The sequence below is a fragment of the Sturnira hondurensis genome, unplaced genomic scaffold (assembly GCF_014824575.4).
Source record: "Sturnira hondurensis isolate 20B ecotype Veracruz unplaced genomic scaffold, ASM1482457v3 Scaffold0022179, whole genome shotgun sequence".
Taxonomy (NCBI): Eukaryota; Metazoa; Chordata; class Mammalia; order Chiroptera; family Phyllostomidae; genus Sturnira; species Sturnira hondurensis.
Genome location: NW_028094810.1, coordinates 2172595 through 2198152, shown reverse-complemented (window position 1 = coordinate 2198152; position 25558 = coordinate 2172595). Strand labels below are relative to the sequence as shown.

The 25558-nt window shown below is 56.7% G+C and overlaps 1 protein-coding gene across 4 annotated transcripts; it reads left to right on the top strand.

Annotated features, from left to right (window-relative positions):
* Nucleotides 1–6780: 6780 nt before the first annotated feature.
* On the top strand, nt 6781–25458 carry CASKIN1 (CASK interacting protein 1). Of its 4 annotated transcripts, XM_037034480.1 has the most exons (21): nt 6781–6981; nt 13814–13865; nt 13973–14070; nt 14273–14418; nt 14508–14603; nt 14732–14862; nt 15331–15439; nt 15527–15635; nt 15723–15817; nt 15991–16108; nt 16299–16328; nt 17124–17225; nt 17327–17415; nt 17492–17576; nt 17658–17749; nt 18467–18577; nt 18661–18762; nt 20166–20304; nt 20379–22421; nt 23029–23467; nt 23810–25458. In XM_037034480.1, the coding sequence occupies exons 1-21, from the start codon at nt 6888–6890 to the stop codon at nt 23904–23906; spliced, it is 4377 nt and encodes a 1458-aa protein (XP_036890375.1). In that variant the 5' UTR covers nt 6781–6887; the 3' UTR covers nt 23907–25458. The 4 variants fall into 4 exon arrangements, with proteins under 4 accessions (XP_036890375.1, XP_036890376.1, XP_036890377.1 ...); XM_037034481.1 differs by lacking the exon at nt 16299–16328; XM_037034482.1 differs by lacking the exons at nt 18467–18577; nt 18661–18762.
* The last annotated feature ends 100 nt before the right edge of the window (nt 25459–25558 follow it).

Genomic DNA, 25558 nt, shown 5'->3' with positions numbered 1-25558 from the left:
AGGAGAGAAATATCAATGTATGGTTGCCTTTTGTGCATCCCCTGCTGGGAGTTGGCCTGCAGGGAACTGGCCTGCAACCCAGGCATGTGCCCTGACTGGGAATCGAACCACAATCATGTGGTTCGCAGGCCTGCGCTCAATCCACTAAGCTACACCAGCCAGGGCAAGATTTCGTTATTTTTATAGCTGAATGATATTCCATTGTATATATACCATATTTTCTTTATCCACTTGTCTATTAATGGACATCTAGGTTACTTGCATGTCTTGGCCATTGTTAGTAATGCTTCCGTGAACATCGGGGTGCATATGTCTTTTCAAATTAGTGTTTTTGCTTTCTGTGCATAAATACCCAAAAGTGGAATTGCTAGGTCATATGGCAACTCTATTTTTACTTTTTTGAGGAATCTCCATACTGTTTTCCATAGTGGCTAAACTAATTTACAGTCCCATCAACAGTGTAGAAGGGCTCGCTTTTCTCCACATGTTGTCTAGTGATTTATTGATGATAACTATTCTGACAGGTGTGAGGTTATATCTCACTGTGGTTTTGATTTGAACTTCCCATATCATTAGTGATGTTGAGCATCTTTTCATATGCCTGTTGGCCATCTGTATGTCCTGTTGGTAGAAATGTTTATTCATGTCCTCTGCCCATTTTAAATATTTATTTATTTATTCTTAATGGTTTTATTTATTCTCAGCCAGAGGGGAAGGGAGGGAGAAAGAGAGGGAGAGAAACATCAATGAACAAGAGAAACATCAATTGGTTGCCTCTTGCCCGCCTGCAACTGGGGACCTGGCCAGCAACCCAGACTTGAGCCTGACAGGGAATCCAATCTGTGACCTTTCAGTTCACAGGCCAGCAGTTAATCTACTGGGCCACATCAGCCAGGGCTAAAATTTTTATTTTTTGACTATAGTTGACATTCAATATGATTTTGTAGTAGTTTCAGGTGTTAGCATAGTGGTTAGATAATCATGTACTTTACAAAATGATCCCCCCTGAAATTTCAAGTACCCCCTGGTACCACACATAGTTATCACAGTATTATTGGCCATATTTCCTATACTGTTCTTTCATACCCCTGTGATATTTTGTAACTACCATTTGTATTTCTTAATTCTTTTACCTTTTTCACCCACCTCTGCCCTATTTTAAATTGGATTGTTTACTTTCTTGGTGTTAAGTTGTTTGAGTTTCTTATATATTTAGGATACTAACATTTTATCAGATGTATCATTTGCAAATATCTTCTCCCATTCAGTAGATTGTCTTTTCATTTTTTAAAAGATTTCATTTATTTATTTTTAGAGAGAGGAAGGGAGGGAGAAACAGAGGGAGAAAAACATCAACATGTGTTTGCCTCTCACATGCCCCCTACTGGGGACCTGGCCTGCAACCCAGGAATGTGCCCTGACTGGGAATTGAACCGACTGGGAGCCCTTAGTTAGGTCAGCGCTTAATCCACTGAGCCACACCAGCCAGAGCTATCTTTTCATGTTGTTGCTGGTTTCCTTCACTGCCCAAAAACTTTTTAGTGTGATATTTCCATTTTTTTTCTTTTTCCCCTTGTTTTAGGGGACATATCCAAAAAGATACCACTAAGAGTTTGTCCAAGAGATTACTATCTGTGCTTTCTTCTAAGAGATTTTGGTTTCAGGTCTTACATTTAAGTCTTTAATCCAGTTTGAGTTTATTTTAAATATGCTGTAAGAAAGTGGTCAAGTTTTCATTTTGTGTGTGTGTATATCTGTCCAGTTTTCGCAACACTACTTATTGAAGAGACTGTCTTTACTTGGTTGTAGCTTTTTAGTATAGTTTGATATCAAGGAGTATGATATCTTCCACTTTGTTTTTTTCCCTAAAATTTCTTTGGCTATTCTGAGTCTTCTGTGCTTCCATGAAAGCTTTAGAATTAGTCCTGATTCTAAAGGACTAATTGTGAGAAGAATGCCATTGGTATTTTAATAGGGATTGCACTGAATCTGTATCATCTGTATATTGCTTTAGATAGAAAGGACATTTTAATAATATAATCCTTTCAATTCATGAGCAAGGTATATCCTTCCATTTATTTGTATTTTCTTCAATTTCTTTTTTGAATGTCTTAGTGGTTTTCAGAGTACAGCTCTTTTACCTTCTTGCTTAAATTTACCCTTAGGTGCCCTGACTGGTGTAGCTCAGTGGATTGAGCGCGAGCCTGCCAACCAGACGATCGCGGTTCGATTCCCAGTCAGGGCACATGCCTGGGTTGCAGGCCGGTTCCTTGCAGGCCAACTACCAGCAGGGGATGCACGAAAGGCAACCATACATTGATGTTTCTCTCCCTCTCTCCTTCCCCTCTAAAGATAAATAAATAAATACAATCTAAAAAAAATTTATCCTTAGGTATTTTATACTTGTTGATGCAGTTAAAAATGGGATTGTTTTCATTTTATGAACTCTATTGGTGTCTAGAAACACAGCAGATTTGTATATATTGATTCTGTGTCCTGCAACTTTACTAAATTCATTTATTAGTTCTAATAGTTTTTTTTAGATTTTATTTATTTATTTTTAATAAATAAAGAGAGGGGAAGTGGGGGAGAAAGAGGAAGAATGAAACATCAATGTGTGATTGCCTCTCACATGGCCCCTGCAGGGGACCTGGCCTGCAACCCAGGCTGGGAATCGAACCACCAGCTTGGCATACTGGGACAAGGCTCTAACCAACTACCAGGCCAGGGCTTATTTAACTTTTCGAGGAACCACCAAATTGTGCTGAGCGTTTTACTTGCACTGATGCATCAGATCTCTGCAATGGCTCTGCCAAGGAGAACTCCTTTCCCCCATTTCGAAGACAAGAATAATGAGGCTCAGAGAGAAAGAGTCATGTGCCAAGGGGCACACCTCTGGAACATGACAGAACCCTTCCTGCTGGGCTCAGCTCTGGCCGAGGTGACTACTCTCCAGGTAGCTCCCACGTCTCGTGTATCCTCCTCATCTTGCTCTGTGAGTACAGGAGCTGTACTGTTCCTACACAGCAGCTCCACCAGGTTCAGACGCAGCTCTGAAAGTGGCAGATGAATACGCAGGCTCCAAAGACTGAAAGACGAAGAATCCTGTGAACCTGAGCACCTGAAAGATGTTCAGAGCAAATCGGCAACTAAATCTGAGAGCAGGAGAGAGGGGTGGAGCTGAGAGAAGGTTGGAAGGCGTGGCTAGGTGTCTGTGGGGGTCTGCCATGGGGCCAGGAGCTATTTGCCTTTTCTGTGGGGGCTCTGGGTAGAGTGTGGCAGCTTTATATGTCTCATGCCTGGGGACGACTGACAGACCAGGCCATTCTCCTCATACAGCCTGAGCAGCTTCAGCATCCCCACTGGGCAGGGAGGTGGGACAGAACGCACGGGTGGATCCCCTCTTATGTACCAAGCACCAGCTTTACAAAGGTGGCGGCTAGGAGAATGATAGAAACCATGGCAGCTAACACATGCTGTATGCTCTCAGCAGGCCATGGGGAGGGTACATTGCGTTATCCCCATTTTATACATAAAGAGCGGGGCACCAGATAGCGTCTGAGCAGTCACACAGCTGGTGGGCAGGAGCAGGGCTGGGCTTGCAGGTGGAAGCTGCTGTGCAGCTGGGAAGGGGGCCAGCCCAGGCTGCAGCGAAGTGGCCGCAGGCTCTACTCCAGGCCAAGCCTCAGCAATTCTGCTGGCTCAGTAGCCCCTCCTCCCAGGGATGAGATCGGAGGCCTGACTTCCTGGAAGGTTGCCCAAATCCTGCACCTCGGAATCCCTACCCTCTGCTGGATCAGCTAGCCTGCCCTGCAGCGCCCATCCCCAGGCTTGGGGAACCCCAGGCAGACATACATCTCTGTCTTCATATAGATCCTCCCATCAGCCGTGGCTGCGGGCAGAGCTGTTGACCCATTTTACAGATGAGGCAGCTGAGTGTCCGGAGCGTGTCCAAGGTCACTGGGCTGCCCAGCAGCAGATCTAGGACTTCCTCACCCTTCCTAGGGGGTTAGCCTCACCAGGCGGTGTGAATATAGGAGAATCTACACAGCTCTCTTCCCAGGTCTGTCCTGAAAGTGGACCACACAGCAAAGTGCCCATCCCTACGTGTGAGGAAGACTGTAGATGGAGCTGGAGCTAGGCAAAGAGCTACAAAAAAAAAAAAAAAATGCTGCAGGCAGGGACCAGTTCACTGCCCAGAGGAATCTGAGAATTCTAAATTGGAACTTGGCCTTTCAGGTCATGATGAAGATATATTTGTCAAGGTAGGATAATAGAACATATTTAAATTAAGTCAGGTTATTAGCATGATTTATAACATTTAAATATTTAGACATTCAGTGCGTGGGCCTCTGTTTGTACTCTGGCCCCAGGCCCTGCAACTGTTAGGCTCAGGCCACAGTGGTTTACCTTAGTCAGCCAAAACATAGAAATAATGGTAAGGATGATTGCTCTCTCTCTCTTTTTTTCTTTTTAGTGTGTCCTGTGTGCCACACTGCTAGGGTCTGCAGATACAAAGATGAATAAAATACAGTTGCTTCTCACATAGCCCAGGTAGAAAGACCCAAGAATATCACAACATTCACAGCAGCCATTTCTTGAGCACTTACTAAGTTCTACTGCAAAGCACCTTATTGATTCCATCAAAATATATCCTTAGCCCTGGCTGGTGTGGCTCAGTGCATTCAGCGCCAGGCTGCAAAACAAAAGGTCACAGGTTTGATTCCCAGTCAGGGCACACGCCTGGGTTGCGGGCCAGGTCCCGGGTTGGGGGCGGGCAAGAGGCAACCGTGTGCTTGTTTCTCTCCCTGTCTTTCTCCTTCCTTCTTCTTCTGTCTAAATAAATAAATAAACAAACATATATATATATATATATATATATATATATATATATCCTCAAATAACCTAAAGGGAATGTTGTTCTTACCACATTTTAGAGAGGGGAAACTAAGACTCAGAAAGAGAGTGACAGGAAAAACAAGCCCAGTAGGAGGCTGAACTAGAACAAGTGCAGAGACTAATCCACATTAGCCTCTTTTTAAAATATATATTTTTAAATTTTTTTAGAGAAAAGGAGGGAGAAAGATCAGTGTGTGGTTGCCTCTTGCATGCCTCCAACTGGGGACCTGGCCCGCAACCCAGGCATGTGCCCTGACTGGGGATCGAACTGGCAACCCTTACGTTTGCAGAGCCAGCACTCCATCTACTGAGCCACAACAGCTACGGCTAATGTGGTTTAAAAGCAAAGATTCATGATACAGAGATTCTGGGACCTCAGTTGAGTCGCTTGACTTCTCTGAGCTTCAGTTTCTTCATCTGTAAAATGGGCACATTAAGTCCAAGCTCATCCTTGAAGTGACTAGCACACATCCTGACCCAGCAGGTGCCCAGGAACTGGTCACCATAAAGGATGGGGGGAAAGGGCCCTTGTGTTTAAGGGATACTCCTGGCAGCGGAGAGCCAGGCTTGTTCTCAAATTTCATGTGAGACCCCATGATAGTGGTGGGGAAATGACCAACTGCTGAGATCAGGGACCTCAGTGCCGGCTACTCCCCCTCCCTTGCCCTCTGGTAACCTTCCCTCTAGAGGTCCTTCATGGTCTGGGCTGCGAGAAGAGGGGCATCAGAGCACATCGTATGTGTGAACTCACCTAACAGCCTTGTCCCACTGGGGTGATGGTCTTCTCTTCCCTAAAGTGAGGGAACATCTTGAGCTAGGAAACTCACTCCAACAATGCTTTCTCTGGAATGCAGCAGCCATTACAAGGTGAGGGCCTGAGGCCCGGAGGTCAGAAGGGTAAAGCTTTTGTGTGTGCTTTGGATGTGTGGGGTATTAGCATCTGTCAAGCAGGACTGCCCTGTCTGGTGCTACCAGAGTCTGTGGCTAGAGGCTGGAGGGTAAGCAGGTTTTGGTGGGGGCTCAGATTAGTGCAGGTCAGGCCCGTGACCCCATTTGGGCTGGGGATGAGGGGATTTGAGGACCTCTTGGTGGTAGGTGGGAGCTGTACCCCAGCTGGGGATGCTGCACTGGGGTTGGGGTTCAGATCGAGGATAGAGAGACTGCTGCCCTCTGTTGTTTATGGACAGAGCCAGAGGATTCAGGGGAAGAAGGTGCAGTTGGGGTGGGGGTGGGGGGGAGTGGGTGCGGGTTCCCTGACACCGAATTCATTATTGGGAGATTCCTCTTCACAGTCCTTCGACACCTCCCACGGGAACCACGGGCCAGAAATGTCTGACAGCCTCTGGCGCGCTGGCTCCCATGCCACAGCTGGTGCCCGGGTTCTCTCCTTGCCCGGGTCCCCGCCCGCCCGCCCGCCCGCCCACTGCCGCCGAGTTACTCCCCCGCTTGGGTCCCGCAGCCTCTGGAAGCCTCTCTCGGGCTCAGCTTCGAGGCGCCACCGCCCTGTCCAGGTTTAGGGTCCATCCCCCTGGCCGATGCTGTCCCCAGCCTCAGGCGCTCCGCGGGCAACGGGGTGTCCTCAAACGCCGGGCCTGACTCCCGCGGCCTGCACGTGGGGAGGGGGCGTCTCGGGACGAGGCTGCCTGAGGTAGGGGCGGAGCCAAGGAGCCAAGCGCGCGACTGGCGCGGGCGGACGGAGGTCAGCGACCACAAGAGGGGGACCCAGGCGTCCAGGAGGCGGTGCCAGGTGCCGCGCCCCCGCCTCGCGCCCGCCACCGGCCCCCGCTCCCGGGCCGCCCCCCACCCGTGACGCGCTCCCCGCCCCATCCGCGCCGGGAGCCCGAGCGGGAGCCGGAGGACGGCGAGGGGCGCGGGCGGCGGGGGAAGGAAAAGGATGCGGCCGGCGCCGCGGGGCAGCCACCGCCGCCTCCTCTGAGCCGCGCGGAGAGCACGGAGCGCCGCCGCGTCGCTGCGGCCCTGGCCGCGCCATGGGGAAGGAGCAGGAGCTGGTGCAGGCGGTGAAGGCGGAGGACGTCGGGACCGCGCAGAGGCTGCTGCAGAGGCCGCGGCCGGGGAAAGCCAGTGAGTGCGGGGGGCGCGGGGTGGGGGTGGGGGGCGACGGGAGCCGCGGCACGCTCGGGGGCCACCTCCAGCGTCCGGCCCCTAAACCCTCCCAGCGCAGGGCGCGGAGGGGGATGCTGTAGGTCCCTGGGGGCGGGGCGGGGCCGGGCCAACAGCGCCCAGAGCCTCGGTGAGAACCCTCGTCCACAGCCCTGAAGGAGGGGCGGCACCGAGCGCTGGGCTGTCACCCGGAGCCCCCCCAGTGGGCACCTGGCTGAACCCACCTCCCCGGTCGCAGGCGTTCGCACCCCTCCCTCTCCTCGTCGGTCCTCCTCCCTCCCCGGGCTGCGGGTGGACAGCTGGAGGTCTCTGCTGGGCCTTTAAAGGGCAAGGCGATGCCCTCCCCTTGGAGAGAGGGAGGGGCCCCTTGCCGTTGGGACATCAAGGGGGCCAATGGTCCCTGACAGACCCCTTTCCCGCTCCATGTTTAATAACACGCTTTGCAGGGAAGGGGGGACAGGACCATGCTGGGGGTGTGGCTGCCCAGGCATGGCTGGCTGTGGGCCATTTACAGATAGGGGAGCCCGGCCCAGGTCCAAGGTCGCCCGGCCCAGGTCAGGCTGAGCTCCAAGCAGGTGCACACCCTGAAACAGACTCTGGTTCTTTCTGGACTCACTGCTGGGAAAGGGGGCTGTGGGAGAGGGAGGGGTCTCCCACTAGCCATCCTGAGCTTGTGCTGTTAGGGCCCCAGGGAAGGCTTGGGAGCTGGGAGCCCTGATCCCAGCACTCATCCCAGCTCAACCGGGAGGCTCCCCCAGGGCTCTTAGAGATAGATGGATGGGTGTGTGGACCAGCCACATGTGCGGCTGCGCACATGACTGTGTCAGTGTGTCAGGGTACCTGTAGGGGCAGAGGCAGGGCTGTGCAGAATGGCATGTGGAATGTGAGCACCTCACTCCCTACCAAACCCCCAGGGGCTGTATGTAAGCCAGGGAGGACGGGACTCACCTCTCTCCTTGAAGGATGCTGAGGACTAAGACTGCTTCAGGGAAGGTGGGAGGTGCATCCTTGAGCCCTAGAGGGGGCCTCCTGCTTCAGTACCTACTTGCCAGGTCCTGTCTGCTCTGTGCTAACTAGAGAGCCACACTTCTATGTCCTGCAGGCACATATACACAGGCTGGCCTTGCCTTCCACACCCAGCTGGGGCTGGCTCAGGGGCTCAGGGGCTCAGGGGCTCAGGGCTCTGAAAGGGAGGGCTTCCAGACAGGCACAGTCTCAGCTGACCCTCGAAAGCAAGTGAAGTCACTGAGAAGTGGAAGGCAAGGTCAAGACTTCCACCTAGTGGCCATGCCATCTTGGGTATAAATAACTCCCGCTCCCCAGCCCTCAGTCTCCTCATCTGTAGGATGGAGATATTTGTGGTCCCCTGTCTCCTAGCATTGCTATGAGAACAATAAGAGAGTACACATGAAGCCCAGGCTCTTACTAAGTGCTCAGTAAGCACTAACTAGGACCATTTCCTCAACCCAGAGCAGGCAGACCTGGGGAGTAGGAACATCAGATTTGGGGGTTCCTCCTCCCTTCTACTCTGGCCCCCCTGGGAAGGTATGGGGGGTTTTACCTTTACCTGGGTCTCACCTGGATCTCTGTGTACACCCTTGCTAGACTGGTCTCTAGGCTCTGACTCACAGGAGCGGGCTTAATAAGTCAGACAGAGAAATCCCTCCATGAATTAGCTCCGTCGTCATGGCAACACTGGCCTGCTTTGGAGTAAGATGTATTTTGATTCAGCATAGTACAGCTGGAGTTTGGGCCATTGGGTGGTGGGCACCCTAGGGCCCGCTATATTCAGGGTCATCCTATAATCCTTGTTCCCATGATCTCCGTGTGCTGGCACCTCCCCGTGGCCCTAGCCCTCCAGTGTGGCACCAGACTCTGTCAGTCCTCCCTCCCACCTCGAAGGGAGCCTCTTTACACACACTGGCACTAGCACCCTGAGCAGTTGGCACTGAGGGGGGAAGGGGAGGTGCTGGGTGGGGGCTGGCCTTCTGCTGGCAGGGGTGGGGTAACCCGCCCTTCCTTCTGGCCCAGCCTCTCCTTTCTGAATTTCCTGAAGACTATGAGCTAGTACACCTGTGCTCTCTCGGCTTGGCTCTCCAGCATCTGGCCCAGAGCTACCTGCCTGGGGGAGCTGGGAAGAGACTGTACTGACCCCGCTTCCCTGGAAGAGCTGGGAGGGTGCCTTGCCTCCTGGAGGCCGTGGGGCTCAGCCACTCTGAGATGGGACTAGAGAAGAGTCTAGTCCCTGTAGGGGAAGAAGTGGCTCTGTGGGGTGGCCTATAAATGGCTTCTGTGGTCGGAGGAGCATCTGGGCAGAGTGGTCGAGGGAGGTCAGGAGGGTGGGCTCGAGAGGCATTGGGGCCTCTGCAGCCTGGAGTTTGGAGATGCCTTCAAAGGTAGAGATGGTCCCAGGAGAACAGTTAAGAGAGGCTGGGGTGACCAGAGATTGGAGACCATAAGTCGTGGGATGGGTTGGGGGACAAAGTTCATGTGCTGTTACTGATGTGGAATCCATAGGACTTCATGCCCTTGTGGAAAGGGAAAGGGGGCTTCAGATTGGTGCCCACTGGCCCCCTTCTCTCCCACCTGCCTGGGCCCCTCCAGCTTCATTCAGAGCACCTGTCTGTGCCTGGTTCGGCCTCCCCAGTCCCATGCAGCACTCATTCCTCGGCGGCTGGTGTCTCCCACAGGTGCCGGGGAAGTGCTCTGAGACCTCAAGCTCTCCTCCACCCAATTCCAGCTATTTTCCTCTTTGAGGAGATCGGTGTCAGGGAGAGGGTGAGATGCTCTTAGCATGATGCCCCTCTTCATGTGAGGAATTGTCCCCTTTGGACTGGAGGCTCTTCCTCCCCTGGTATCTGTGTCTCTTCCTGGGCCTTGACCTCTGGCCCCTCTGAAATTTCAGCAAGTACAGCCAGGTGAGCAGGTGGGCCTGGCTAAGTGTTCCCCTCAGAGCACCAGGCTTAGCAGCTGCCTGGGAGGCGTTGACTGTGGGAGGGAGGAAAAGGGTCTAGACTGGGAAGTCTGCAAGAGAAGCTGAGAACTGGCTACTGGGAACTGGATCTAAGAAAAGAGACGGGCAGCAAACATTAGACTTGGGCAGTGTCGTGTGTGTGTGTAGTGGGGGGGGGGGTGTTGAGAATGTCCTGGATGTGGCCCCTAGACAGGATGGGGGTGCTACAGAGCAGCCATGTCTCGCTCTCTTCACCTAAATAAGGGACTGTGGCAGGCCAGGCTGTATACTTCACAGGGCCCAGTGCAACATGAAAACATGGGTGCCTCGTCCAAAAATTAAGAATTGAAGATGGTGACAGCAGAGCGTCCAACTAGATGAGGGGCCCTTCTGAGTGGCTGCACATGCTCGAAAGGTCCTATGCCTGAAACTGGCCCCAGCAGGGGGACCCAGTATGTGGGACTAGGATATGATTCCAGGCTCTAATTTACTGGGCGCCTGTATGTACCTGGCACTGATTCAGCCTCCAAGGACACGGCAGTGAGCAAAGTAGATAAAAACCCTTGTCCTCTTGCAGAGAGAGCAGTTCAGTGATGGAGGCAGATGCAGACGAGATCAAAGGTGGTGATGGAAGCCAAAGAGAAGAATACAGCAGACATGGCATGGGGGGGGGGCACTGTTTTATTTTATTTTTAAGATTTTATTGATTTATTTTTAGAGAGAGGGGAAGAGAGGGAGAGAAACATTGATGGGAGAGAGAAACATCGATTGGTTGGTTGCCTCTTGTACACGGTGTGACTGGGCCCCCAACCCAGGCATGTGGCCCGGCCTGGGATCAAACAGACAACCCTTCATTTTGCAGAATGATGCCCAATCAACTGAGCCACCCCGGTCAGGGCGGGGTTTATCACTTTAGATGGTCAGGGAGGCTTCACCAAGCTGGTGACATTCGGATAAAGACCTGGAAGAACTGAGGGAAAGAATCATGGGAATAAATGGGGGAAGAAAAACCCACACATGTATATTGGGTTGGCCAAAAAGACCATTTAGGTTTTTTTTCCATAAAATAAAAGATACATTTTTCATTTTCACCAATAACTATTGATTTGGATATTTCGAGTGTGCCGGCTGTCCCCCACTACTGGCATGTCGTGGGGAGAGGCCAGGGGTGCTGCTAAACATCTTCGGATGCCTAGGACATCCTCACAGCAAAGAATTATTGGGCCAAAATGTCAGTAGTCCCAAGAAACTTCACAACCTACTTTTGACATGTTCAATCAGTCACAGCACCTTCTCCATATACTGCACAAACCTTATTTTGTGCTTCAGTTGTGTTTTTACCTTTCTTAAAATAATAAATCATAATATCCCGAAGGTATTGCGAATTTTCTTCCATCTTCCATGTTAAAATGGCTGTATAAAAATCCACCAATTTTGGTGGTTTTTTTTTTAAAGAATTATTTGATTACTTATAGACAGAGGGAAAGTGAGGAAGAAAGAGAAGGGAAGAAATATTGATGTGTGGCTGCCTCTCGCACGCCCCCAACTGGGGACCTGGCCCACAACCCAGGCTTGTGCCCTGACTGGGAATCGAACCAAAGACCTTTCAGTTTGCAGGCTGGCACTCCGTCCACTGAGTCACACTGGCCAGGACTGATAAGTTATTGGTTTTTTTAAAAAAGATTTTATTTATTTTCTAGAGAGAAGGGGAGAGAGGGAGAGAAATACCAATGTGTGCTTGTCTCTCACATGCCCCGCACTGGGGACCCAGCCCACAACCCAGGCCTGTGCCCTGACCGGAAATCGAACTGGTGACCCTTCAGTTCGTAGGCCAGCGCTCAATCCACTGAGCCACAACAGACAGGGCAAGTTTTTTTCAGTGCACACTGATATGACAGCTGTCACAATACGATCTAACAAAATTGTTTCGAATGAAATTAAGACAACTAAGCACTACTAGAGCTGTGGTACAGAAAAACTAAACAAACCTTGTGTCAACCCAATATAATATGTGCCAGGTCCCTGTGGCAGGTGGCCAGAAAGTTGGAGCACCATCACATGGCTGGAGCGGGGGTGCCAAGGAAGTCAGGGACCGCACCCTGCAGACACTGTTCAGCGACAGGCGCTTTTGGAGAGTTTGCTGAAGAGGAGCAAAGGGGTGCGATTCATGCTCTAAGAGGGATCCCCTGACCTCAGTGTGTGGGGGATAGGCCCAATGGGGTAAGGAGGAAGTGAGGACACTAATGGGGGGGGGTCGGTATTGGCAATGATCCTTCCAGAGATGCTGGGCCGGCCCAGGGTGGTCACGATGGCGGTGGTGAGAAGTGGTAAAATCCTGAGTGTGCTTTGAGAGGGTCTTAAAGGTAGAGCCAGTGGGGTTTACCAATGGAGAAGATTTAAGGTGTCAAGAGGGGACCCAGGGCTGACTGACTTCAGAGTTTTGGCCTGGACCACTGAGGGAAGGGCGGCATTGCTGCCAATGGAGATGGACTTCAGCACCAGCGAAGTGTCTGAGCAGAGGGGGAGGGGCAGGGGTAGCAGTGCCTCTCTTTCTGGAGCCTCTGCTCCGCACAGGAGAAGCCCCCTGTGGCGGGAGGGTGTGGATGGGGTTCCCATAGAGCTAATATTAGTCATCGCTACTTAATGAGCCAACTCCTTGCCAGACCCTTCATGCTTTGTGTCTGGAAACGTCCTCAGGTCTGCGAGGCCAGCCCTTTTAGTCCCCTTCAAGCTCAGGGCCAAGGCCATAGGGGTAGTGAAGGGCAGAGGGAGCATTCGAATTCGGGCCTGTCTGACTTTGCAGGCTTTGTGGGCCACCGGGGACCCACATTCTGCACCGAGCTGCCCTATAGCACCCCCTCTGTGACTCAACTCCTTCACTTCCCCCAGTTCTTCGCCCTCAGGCCCCCTGCCCCCATCTCTGTCCAGGACCTGACAAAGGGGCTTCTGTCCTGCCAGCCCCTCCTTCCCTCACGGAACAACTGACCCACAAATGGGTTATGTAACCATGGCCTAGACAGGCAGGGGTTTGGCTTGAGCCTGGCTGGACCTGAGCCCGAGGGGAGGATGTCAGTGGGCCCCCCTCCTCTGGCAGGCAGCTTCTGGGGGCCAGGACCTGGGAGGCCTCAGGAGGAGACTAGAGCTCTGAAGGGAGAGCTTGGGCCCCTCGGGCTTCAGGCTGTTAATCCTGGGGCCTGAGAGTGCCCCTATACATGAGATGGCCATTCTCATCTGGTCAGTCAGAGCCATTGGCCCAGCTGCCTGCCTCTCCTTCCTGCCCTGCTGAGTGGGGCTCATCTATAGTGGCCAGGCCCAGGGCTGGGAGTGGGAGAAGGCTATATCCTGGAAATGCAGGTTTTCCCTTGGAGAATACCCTCATTTCTGGGTGTCCAAGCCTTCCTGGGCCACCCCCAGCCCATCTGGGTCCTTCTGAGAGACAGATTGGCTGGCTCTCTCCCTCCCACTGTCAGCAGGGGATACATGTGCACATGTGTGTGACTATGTGGGTGCACAGCCCTGGCTTCTGTTCCCAGGCGGGGACAGGCCTGGAGACTTTGGCCCCGTGAACCTCCCAACATCTCAGTTTAGTGGGAAACGAAGGTCCAAAAGCTGGTACCTGGAGCTGAGTGCAGGGAACAGAGTTGAATGAATGAATGAATACATAAACGTTTCCAGACTAAACACTTAGATAACTTTGGCTCTGAGCCTGCCAGGGAGCCAGCTAGCACCCTCTGCCTGCTCTTAAGCTGCTGGAGGGGGCCCTTAAGCTGCTGGAGGACCCAGGCAGGCTGCAGAAGGGGCTGACAGAGCCTCCCTACTGTGTCTCCTTCCCACTCCCAGAGCTCTTGGGCTCCACCAAGAAGATCAATGTCAACTTTCAGGACCCGGATGGGTGAGTTCTCAGCCAGGGGGATACCAGTCTGGGATCGGGGCTAGGGGGGTCCTGGGGAAGGCCAGGTGCCCGAGTAGTTGCCTATATGTATTTGTCACGTGTCCCAGATTCTCTGCCCTGCACCACGCGGCCCTCAATGGCAACACGGAATTGATTACCCTGCTGCTGGAGGCCCAGGCTGCTGTGGACATCAAGGACAACAAAGGCAAGGCCTGTCAAGAACCTCAGAGCCAGGAGGGCTGGGGTTGAGGTCAGAGGTCCCTTGAGGACTGGATGGTCCCTCAACTGAGGTCACCGCCAGGGTCTCAGGCTGCGTCTAGGAAGGTCCTCATGGGATCTGCATTCTAGAGGTCAGGGGTGGGCTCAGGTTCAGGGGCCAGCTCCCAATGGCCCCTGCCTGCCCCCAGGCATGAGGCCACTGCACTATGCTGCCTGGCAGGGCCGGAAGGAGCCCATGAAGCTGGTGCTAAAAGCAGGCTCAGCAGTGAACATCCCATCGGATGAGGGCCACATCCCCCTCCACCTCGCAGCCCAGCACGGTCACTATGATGTGGTGAGGACCACCTCAGGGATGGCAGGGTGCTGGGGAGGCACGAGCCCGACCGACACCCTGGGGCTCACTGTGCTCCGTGGGCCCCGCAGTCCGAGATGCTGCTGCAGCACCAGTCCAACCCGTGCATGGTGGACAACTCGGGCAAGACACCTCTGGACTTGGCCTGTGAGTTCGGCCGCGTTGGGGTAAGTCTCCCAGGAGCTGAGAGGCACTCTATCTGTTCTGTCTTCCTCTCCTGAGCCCGGAGTCGGGGACAGACCTGCAACCCCCCACCCATTTCTGGGCCACCCCCTACTCTGATCCCTTCTTCAAGGTGGTCCAGCTGCTCCTCAGCAGCAACATGTGCACAGCCTTGCTGGAGCCCCGGCCGGGGGACACCACTGACCCCAATGGCACCAGCCCCTTGCACCTAGCAGCCAAGAATGGCCACATCGACATCATCAGGTATGGTTGAGTGTGGGTGGGGTGCAGGTTTCCAGCTCGAGGGTACTCCTCCTGGCTTGATGATAAGACAGGAACAGTCTGCCAAGGATACCTCCAGCTGCCCACTTGAAGGACATGCTGGAGGAAAAAGGCTGGGGAGTGGGCACCCACGGCCACATAGCCTGGGCTCCAGGGCAGTCTTGCCACTTGCTGGGTGACTTCGTGGACCCATGTAACTTCTCTGAGCCTGTTTTTCCATGGACATTACAGCAATGCCTGTGTGGGGGTGAGGCAAGATAACCACTGTGAAGGGTTAGCACAGGGCAGGCACGTCCACAGGTGCTCAGTCATGGTCAGGTACCATGTTGTCAGGGAGGCGGGTAGGGCTGGTTAATCCTGAGGCGCTCGGAAATCAGGGCTCAGCTTTGGGGTGCTGAGGCAGAAGGCTCCTGCTATAGGTCCTTCCTGTTGCCCCTGGTTTCCCACCAGGCTCCTCCTCCAAGCTGGCATTGACATTAACCGCCAGACCAAGTCCGGCACAGCCCTGCACGAGGCTGCACTCTGCGGGAAGACGGAAGTGGTTCGGCTGCTGCTGGACGTGAGTCGGAGGTCCAGGGGGAGCTGGGTGCTGTCAGGGGTGGGGGAGTGGGGGGTCTTGACAGACCTCCCCCTTCGGCACGTGCAGAACGGGATCAATGCTCATGTGAGGAACACGTACAGCCAGACAGCCCTGGACATTGTGCACCAGTTCACCACATCCCAGGCCAGCAAGGAGATCAAGCAGCTGCTGCGAGGTGGGCCCAGGCAGGGCAGGGGGTCTGCAGCAGGGCCTGGGCCGGGCCGGTTCGAAGGACTGGGGAGTCTACCTCCTGTGTCTCCAGAGGCCTCGGCGGCTCTGCAGGTCCGGGCAACCCAAGATTATTGTAACAATTATGACCTGACCAGCCTCAACGTGAAAGCTGGGGATGTCATCACAGTAAGGATGGCCTCGGGCCACTGGAGCAGGGATGGGTGGGACTTGGGTGCTCACCCCACGGCATTTTCCCCTCAGCAGTTGGGAAGTCTGGGGTCTGGGCAGGAGGCCCAGGCCACCCACCCACGCAACCCAGAAGTCTCCCTGAGTGTTCTCTCCCCACCTCATCTGGCCAGGTCCTTGAGCAGCATCCAGATGGCCGGTGGAAGGGCTGTATCCATGACAACCGGACAGGCAATGACCGGGTGGGCTACTTCCCATCCTCCCTGGGCGAGGTCATTGTAAAGCGAGCAGGCAAGTCCTACCCCAGGTCTGGGCTAGGGGCCAGAAGGAAGTAGGTGCGCATGTGTGTTGGATGGCAGGGCGACCACCGGGCTCTGGCCATCGCCAGGTGCTACAAGGTCCACAGTGGTGTCCAGACGTGTGTCCTGTCAGCTGTCTCCTCATCGGTGTCCTCATGCCCATTTCTTCATTTATTCAACAGACACTGCACACCAACCACTAGGAACAGATGGTGACTCAGATGGACATCATTCCTGCTTTCAAGGAGCTTGTTCCCAGGGAGGGAAGGGAGTAGGGGACAGTGAAGTAAACATGGAAGGAAACATACCAGCCAATGACAGAAAATGTGGCTGGAGGCCTGCTTTAGATAGGGCAGCCAGAGAAGGCCCTGAGAAATGGGAGGGACCAGCTAAGGCAGAGCAACCCAGGCTGTGGGGACCACGTGTGCAAAGGAACTGAGGCAGGAAAGAGTGTGATATGTGTAAGGGTCCAAAGGAGCCCAGCGTGGCTGGTGCAGAGTGAGGGAGAGGGATGCAGGCCATGGCTACAGGGCTGCAGAGTGGCGTCAGGCAGGGGACGGGTGAGATCGCAGAGGGACAGGTGGGGTGAAAGAGCAAAGTGGTCCCGTTAGGAGATGTAGCCATCCCACCCACAGAAATCTAGTTCCCAGGGGTGGGGAGCATGGCCCCAGGCTCCTCTGTGCCTCTTCCCTCCCCACTACTGCCCGGGGAACAGAGGGGGTTGCACCCTCTGGCAAACCACACCGCCCTGCAGAACCACAGGGCCACTGGCAGGATAGCCTGTCTTGGGGGCCTTTCTCTGCCACATTCTCCTGCTGTCAAATGTCTGGGGTGGGAGGGGTCTTCTAAGGTTCTCTCAGGGCAGGAGGAGACTGTAGTGCTGACCCCTGAAGCATGCATGAGTTGGGCCTAGGCTCAGGATCAGGCCAGGGGGCAACCTTTTTTCAGTGTCAGGCTCCCAGGCCTGAGCTGGTCCAGGACTCAGGGAGGCTATGCTTGGCTCACAGGTTCCCGAGCAGGCGCTGAACCAAGCCCACCCCAAGGAGGCAGCTTGTCGGGACCCTCTGCACCTCCTGAAGAGATCTGGGTGCTGAGGAAGCCTTTTGCAGGTAGGGGAGCCTTGGGGGGGGGCTACAGCAACAGCACTTCTGCAAGGCTTCCCCCAGGCTGGGCAGGGCCGGTACCAGCTGATGTTCCCTTGTGCTGGCAGGTGGCGACCGAAGTGGCAGCTTGAGCGGTGTGGCTGTTGGCCGGAGCAGTGGGGCCCACACCCTGCACGCAGGCTCCGAAGGGGTCAAGGTAGGTGGGGTGGTGTCAGGGCCAGGGCAGCCTGTGCCCAGAGCAGCACTGGCCAGCCAACCTGTCTGGGTTGCAGCTCCTGGCAACAGTTCTGTCCCAGAAGTCCATCTCAGAGCCCGGCCCCGGGGACGGCCCCGTGAAGCCCTTGGAGGGCTCCGCAGGTAAGGACGAAGCACTGCTGTCCTGGCAGAGAGGTGGCCCCTGAGCAGCCCTTGCCCCCACCCATGCCCTCTCATCCCCAGGTGCAGCCCGGTCTCAGCCTCCAGTGGCCCATGGTGGGCAGGTCTATGCAGAGCAGCCGCCCAAGAAGCTGGAGCCAGCATCGGAGGGCAAGGTACAGGGCCTGGGCTGGCAGCAGGGAGGGGTGCCCGGGGCTGCCTTCCTGGCCTGGCCACAGTATCACTGAGGGCTCTTGACAGGCTAGCCCCCTCCTTCTGTCTGTCTCAGTCTGTGTGTGTAGGTGTTGTCTATTGTGTGCGCTGATATGTCTAAGTGTAACACATATGTGAGATGAATGAGGCTGTGCATGGATGTGCAGTGTGACTGTGAGGCGGGCACCTGTGTGTGTGTGTGCCTGTGAAATGGCATGGGTGTGAGACCAGACTAAATGCGTGCATAGCTGTGATGGATCCTGTGTGTGTGACCTGTGTGCTGAGGAAGGTGTGAGCTGCTGGCTGAGTCCTGCATTCCTCTGGGCCAAGCTCACCTCCCAGGGAGTGAGGGGCTATGCTGAGGCCCCATTCCCAGAGCCCTTCACATGGGACCACACCATGGGGTGCAGAAACAGGGGTGGGGGCATGGTCAGGAAGCAGCTGGACCCTCCCGGTGGAGATCAAGAATGAGGCTGCAGTGCTGCGCAATGCTCAAGATGGCGGCATCCAGGACCACAGAGTGAGGAGGGAGCGCCGGTGCCAGACTGATTGGGGCCTAGCTGCGCGTGGACCAGTGGACAGCAGACTGAGCTTACAGAGGAGGCACCACGGTGGCTGGGGTGTACACCTGGTGGGTGGGTGGGTGGGCGGGCCTGCAGCGGGTGCCTTGTGTCTTCCAGAGCGCTGAGGCTGTTAGCCAGTGGCTCGCCACGTTCCAGTTGCAGCTGTATGCCACCAATTTCCTCAGCGCTGGCTACGATCTGCCCACCATCAGCCGCATGACCCCTGAGGTGAGCTGCCCGAAGGTTAGCCGCCAGCAGTGACCCAGAAATAGGCCCTCAGCCTCCAGCTAACAGGCCTCTCCTCTACCTAGGACCTCACGGCCATTGGGGTCACCAAGCCAGGCCACAGGAAGAAGATCACGGCAGAGATCAGCAGCCTCAGCATCCCTGACTGGCTGCCCGAGCACAAACCTGTAAGGCTCCCTGCCCCCTTATGGCTGGGCTCAGGATGGGCAAACAGACAGACAGACTGCCTCCCTGGTTACAGCCCTCGCCTGCCCTCTGGGGCTCCAGAGAGAGGAGACCAGAGGATGGCCACCCAGCAGTGACCCACCTGGACGGCCTTTGTTCATCACAGGCTCTGGGGCCAGCCTTCCTGAGGCAGGGGCAGGGGTGACAACCTGTGAGGGCCCTCAGGGCCGGGGTACAGTACCCCTCTCCACTACCTGCTCCTGCAAAGGCCTCTGCTGTACTCAGGCAGTCACACAGGGAAACCTGGCACGCCCGCCACACCGCTCGTTGCACACCCACCCACACAGCACAGAGGGGCCTGCGTTGATGGGCTGTGCTTTGCACACACCCAGGCATATGCGTGGGGCAGATGTGTGTGAGTGTGCTTCACATACACAGACAGCACACACACACTAAATATACTCAAGGTGCTCATTGGGGACTGCATGCACACACCCACGCCCTCACACTGGACTGCACATGCCAACTGTGCTGATGGCTGCACCCACACTGACCACAGGCTGTGCTGTTACTGTCAGGTGCCCATGAGGTGGGACAGGTTCTGGGCCAGGAAAAGGTAGGCCCAGGGCCTGTTGCATCGATGCCACCTCTCTGGTCCTCATACAGAGCTGTGATTTCCCATCCACTGATGGGGGAGAAATGCCATGACCACCAAAAGGCCCCAGGGCTGTGGGTCAGGGACAGGTAGGTTCACACCCATCCACCTTGCCCCACTCGGTCAGCAGCTCAGGGGTCCTCTCGGTGAGCACGTCTGGGTCCCTCCCGCGGGCCTACCTGCGCAGGTGTGCTGCGTGCTGGTGCTGACTGATATCCTGACGGGAGTGTGGACGGGTGGATGCTGCTCAGGAAGCCACTGGGTGAAAACTGTCACGGCTGTTTGCACGCACATGTGAGGTGGCTGTGTGACCGACTGTGCCTGATGTGGATAGGGAAAGGGTGAGAGGACATGAGTGTGACACAGAGGGTTGCCAGTGCCCGTGTGTGGCTGGGGTCCAGCGTGTGCGCGTACACGTGTCTGGTTGGTGGTGCTGTGCGTCTGTGTCCACGATGTGCGGTGTGTGTCCGCCGAGTGCTGCCCCCAAGGTTGCCTGGGCGGGTGAGGAAGTGCATTCCTCCGCCAGTCGGAGGCCTGAGGGGCGGGCTGCACTGTGTGCATTTGCATGTGCACCTGAGCTGGCCGTGGGCTCCTGCTGAGGCTGCGCTGTATCCAAAGCTGACACCTGTTTGTTTGTCCTCTTGTCTGTCTGTGCCGGGCTGGCCCGGTGCCCCTCCCCTGGCAGCTCCAAGTAGCCGGCAGACTGTGGGTAGCCAGCTCGGGCTGCCTTCTGTCTCTCTTGCTCTATAGGCTAACCTGGCCATGTGGCTGTCCATGATTGGCCTGGCCCAGTACTACAAAGTGCTGGTGGACAACGGCTATGAGAACATCGACTTTATCACTGACATCACCTGGGAGGACCTGCAGGAGATCGGAATCACCAAGCTGGGTGAGGCCCCAGCCCCCACCACTTCCTGGTCCTTGCCACCCTCCGTGGCCTGACTTGCCCCATGCCCCACTCAGGACACCAGAAGAAGCTGATGCTGGCAGTGAGGAAACTAGCGGAGCTGCAGAAGGCAGAGTACGCCAAGTATGAAGGTGGACCCCCGTGCCAGAAGGCACCCCAGTCGCTTGAAGTGATGGCCATTGAGTCACCACCCCCGCCTGAGGCTGCTCCAGCTGACTGTCAGTCTCCGAAGATGACGACCTTCCAGGACAGTGAGCTCAGTGGTGAGCTGCAGGCTGCTATGACTGGCCCAGCAGAGGCAGCCACCACCCCTGCCACTGCTGAGAAGCCTTCCAACCACCTGCCACCCACCCCAAGGGCCTCTGTGCGCCAGGAGCCCAGCCTGGGTGGACGGGCACGGCACATGAGCAGCTCTCAGGAGCTTCTGGGTGATGAGTTCCCTGGGCCTGGCAGCCCAATGTCAAGGAGCCAGGAGTACCTACTGGATGAGGGACCAGCCCCCAGTACTCTGCCTAAGGAGGCTCGGCCCAGCCGCCATGGCCACAGCATCAAGAGGGCCAGTGTGCCCCCAGTGCCCGGCAAGCCTCGACAGGTCCTTCCAACAGGAGCCAGCCCCTTCACTCCCCCCCAGACTCCCACTAAAGCCCGGCCAGGTTCCCCCCAGGCCCTGGGGGGGCCTCATGGTCCAGCCCCAGCCACAGCCAAGGTGAAGCCCACCCCACAGCTGCTACCACCAATGGAGCGACCTATGTCACCCCGCTCGCTGCCTCAGTCACCCACACATCGTGGCTTTGCCTATGTGCTGCCCCAGCCCGTGGAGAGTGAGGCAGGGCCAGCTGCGCCTGTGCCTGCACCTGCGCCTGCGCCTGCACCTGCGCCTGTGCCCGTGCTGTGTCTGCCCCCTGAGGCCGATGTGGAGCCAGGGAGGCCCAAGAAGCGTGCCCACAGCCTGAATCGGTATGCAGCGTCTGACAGCGAGCCAGAGCGGGACGAGCTGCTGGTACCAGCTGCTGCGGGGCCCTACGCCACAGTCCAACGGCGTGTAGGCCGCAGCCACTCTGTGCGGGCACCTGCTGGTGCTGACAAGAATGTCAACCGCAGCCAGTCCTTTGCTGTTCGGCCGCGAAAGAAGGGGCCCCCACCACCTCCGCCCAAGCGCTCTAGCTCAGCCATGGCTAGCGCCAACCTAACTGATGAGTCGGTACCAGATGCCGAGACCAAGGGGGCTGGGACTGAGGATGGCCATCTGGGGGTTCGAGCACAGCGCCGGCGGGCTAGTGACCTGGCTAGTGTGGACACTGGCAGCGCTGGCAGCGTGAAGAGCATTGCAGCCATGCTTGAGCTGTCATCCATTGGGGGTGGGGGCCGGGCAGCCCGCAGGCCCCCCGAGGGCCACTCTACACCTCACCCTGACAGCCTGGAGCCTGGCCGGGTGGCGACAGTGTTGGCCTCAGTAAAGCACAAGGAGGCCATTGGGCCTGATGGAGAGGTGGTGAACCGGCGCCGCACACTCAGTGGGCCTGTCACAGGACTGCTGGCCGCTGCCCGCCGGGGGCCTGGGGAGCCAGTGGGGCCTGCAGATCATGGCCACTTTGTGGAAGATGGCACTACCCGACAGCGGCTTCGAGGTCCAGCCAAGGGAGAGGCAAGTGGGGAGGGCCCTCCCTTGGCCAGGGTAGAGGCCAGTGCCACGCTCAAGAGACGCATCCGAGCCAAGCAGAGCCAGCAGGAGAATGTCAAGTTCATCTTGACTGAGTCTGACACGGTCAAACGCCGGCCCAAGGCCAAGGAGCGGGAGGCAGGCCCAGAGCCACCCCCACCACTGTCCGTGTACCAGAACGGCACGGGCACTGTGCGCCGCCGACTGGGCTCTGAGCAGGCTGGACCCCTGGAGCTGCCCCCGCCACCCCCACCCGCCGAGCCACCGCCCTCTGACCGGATGCATTTGCCCCCGCTGCCCCCACCAGACAGTGATGCCCGGAAGCCAGCTAAGCCGCCTGTCTCTCCCAAGCCTGTCCTGGCTCAGCCGGTGCCGAAGATCCAGGGGTCACCCACGCCTGCTTCCAAGAAGGTGCCACTACCAGGTCCTGGCAGCCCAGGTAGGTGAGGGAGCCAACTCAAGATGGGCCTCCACCCCACCTTCCCACTCCATGGTCTGAGGGGGTTTTCTCTTCTCGGAACTGATGAGAGCCAGGTAGAGTGGGGTTGGAAAGTGTCAGACTCTCTTCCATCCGTTTATTGGACAACTATGCCAGCCCAGAGCTGTAGGGAGGGTGGCTGGTCCTCAGGTTGCTCAGTGAAGGAGGATTGCAGAAACCCACTAATTAGTAGCACCTATGGAGGGAGCAGGTGCAGGATGCTAGAAGGGTTAGGGAGGAATCTGACCCTGACCAGCTGGAGAGTGGGCCCAACACGGGAGGGAAGGGAGAGGCTTCCAGGCACAAGTGTTAAGAGTTGCAAAGTCCCTGTAGGCAATCAAGCAACCCAAGGGCCAGAAGGGGCATAAAGTTAGGGGCGGAGTGGGAGGGATCTGGAAGCAGTAATGCGACCAGGTTTGCATGCGGAAGCACGCTCCATAGAAGGGCAGCGAGGAGCTGCTGCTGGAACCTGGTCGCAGTTCTGAGGGCCACATCTCCGCTCCCGGGCGTGAGGCCGAGTTCTGCGGTAGGGCCTCCCGCAGCGGTGCGAGTTTCCTCCTCCCCATAGAGGTGAAGGGTGCCCACGGCACGCCGCCGCCCGTGTCTCCCAAGCCGCCGCCGCCGCCCACGGCGCCCAAGCCCGCCAAGGCTGCGGCGGGGCTGCAGTCGGGCAGCGCCAACCCGTCGCCCACGCCCTCGCCGGCGCGCCAGCCGCCCTCTGCCCTCGCCAAGCCTGCCAGCACGCCTCCCTCGCTGAGCGCTAGCCCCGCCAAGCCCCCGTCTCCCGGCCCTCCCGGGCTGCACGTGCCCGCTAAGCCGCCGCGTGCCGCTGCTGCCGCCGCCGCCGCTGCCGCTGCTGCCACTGGGCCCCCAGTCTCGTCCGCGTCCGACGGTGCCTCGCCTGGGGACAGTGCCCGGCAGAAGCTGGAGGAGACCAGCGCGTGTCTGGCTGCGGCGCTGCAAGCAGTAGAAGAAAAGATCCGGCAGGAAGACGCACAGGGCCTGCGGTAGGTGCGGGGCAGGGTCTGGTGTGGGTATGGAAGGCGTCTGTGTGCCGTCCGGGTCAGTGCACGGGGCTGAGTCAGGCAAGGTGGGGGGGCGACCCGATGCCTTAAGGACCTGGTTTCAGACCCACACCTTACACAGTAGGGTGGGGTCCGGCGTGGGCGGGGTTTGCGGGCCAGCTCCAGTCATTTACAGTCTGGGCGGGAATCAAAGGTGGGGTGTGGTCTTCAGCTGGCTCCGCCCATGCACTGATGGTTTGAACCCAAGGGTGGTCTATCTAGGGGAGGGGCGCTTTTCGCTGGCCCCACCCCGCGCCACTCTATTCACGCTGTCCCCACCCCCAGCCCCTCGACCACGGAGAAGAGCACGGGTAGCATCCTGGATGACATCGGCAGCATGTTTGATGACCTGGCGGACCAACTGGACGCCATGCTGGAGTGACGAGGGAGGCCCACGTTGGGCCTGCCTATGCTGTCTGGGCTCTGCCTGCACACTGACCTTTACCTCAGGATGGGCACCTCTGGGCGCAGCCCAAGTGGGCAGGGTGGAGGGCTGAGTGGGGCAGGGTGCAGGGGACACCTGCCAGGGCTAGGAGGCAGGGCGGCCGGGCTACCCAGCCCCTGCACAAGCACAACTCCTGCCCCCTGGGCTCAGGCAGGACGCCCAGCTTGGAAGACTGCCTGGCCTAGGAACCCAAGGGCTCTGGACAGATGCTGCTGCCCTGCTGGTGCCCATCCCTGTCTGCTGCTCCCTGTGCAATAACTGCTGGGCCATCTGCCCACTCACCACCAGGCTCTGCCCACTGTGTAGAGAAGGGGCAGCCCCAGGCACCGCTGCCCTGAGTCCAGGCTAGGCCCACCCTGGGAGGTAGTGGGAGGGAGGAAGCCACTGTAGCCCCCTCCCCAATCTGTGGCAGAGCACAGGCCTATGCCCAGCACAGAACTGCCCATTGGGGACCTCTGCCAGCTGCTCTGGCACAGCACAAGGGGCTGGGGCCAGGACCCCTGCCCCACTGTACCCACAGAATATAAGCTATCAAGAGTATTAATTTATTGGGAATGAGCTGAGGCAGATTTCCCCAGAGAAACAAAAAGGTATAACTTTAACGAATATATATTTAAAGAAAAAAATATTATTGATCCTATAGAAAACCATTTACCAACCGCAAGGACACTGGAGTCTAGCTCAAGACAAAAGCTATTAGAGGCCCTGGCCACTGTCTGTCCTTCCTTGCCTCTATCCAGGAGTGGCCAGACCCCTGGCCCAGTAGCACAACAGGAGGCTTCAGTCTGGGGAAGGGTCTGTGCCCCGCCAGGCCTTCCTCTGCTCTCACCTAACTCCTCTGCATCTGAAGAACGCGAAGGATGTGCCTTGCTGCTGGGCTGTGTCCTTCACACCGTGGAGATGATGCAGCGGGCTCCCTCCTCTGGGGGGCGCTGCTTTGCAGGTCTGCCTGGGTTCCAGGGAGTTGTACGCAGCGTGAAGGGGTGGGTCAGCCAGATGACAGCAGTGGGTGCAGGGCGTGCATGCCAGGCCATGTGCAGCACGTGTGGAGGTGTGCCTGACCCTCCCTCTCCAGGCCGCCAGCCCACCCCACCTGAATTCCCACAGATGCTTCTGCTCATGGTCCAAGGCTGTGTCGTGTGGTTGTCCTCGCCCTTTCGCCCCTCTCCCCACACCCCTCCAAAAAGTACTGACCGGCCTCCTCTATTGTGTTTGCTGATCCACGTGTGTGGGACACAACTTTGACATCTCTTAAAAAAAATTAAAAATGCCAAAAACCAGCGATTGTGATACAGGTGGGAGGGGATCAACCACGGTGGCATCTGGGAATGTGAGGCCCCTTCCAGTCGTCATGCTGTGATGCTCCTCCTGTGGATGCACCTGGCCTCTCCCTAGTAGGTGGCCCAGGCTGGGGCTCCAGCAGGTGGGAAGCAGGGGTCTGGGCAGGGAGGTCCTGTCAGCTGTCAATAAACAGCAGAAAACGTCCTGGCGCACTTTCTGGTGGTGTGTATTGGGAAAAGAGGGGGCTAGGCTGTTCCTGACAGGGAGAAGTCACTGACAGGGCTGTGTCCTGGGGTGAGAGACAGTGG

What these genes read in the sequence shown, in the direction of transcription:
- CASKIN1 (XM_037034480.1), top strand. Translation starts at nt 6,888, where the DNA reads ATGGGGAAGGAGCAGGAGCTGGTGCAGGCGGTGAAGGCGGAGGACGTC. An exon ending in GGCCACATCGACATCATCAG is followed by an intron (nt 14,863 to 15,330) that starts GTATGGTTGAGT and finishes GTTTCCCACCAG; the next exon opens with GCTCCTCCTCCAAGCTGGCA. An exon ending in CCAACCACTAGGAACAGATG is followed by an intron (nt 16,329 to 17,123) that starts GTGACTCAGATG and finishes CTTGGCTCACAG; the next exon opens with GTTCCCGAGCAGGCGCTGAA.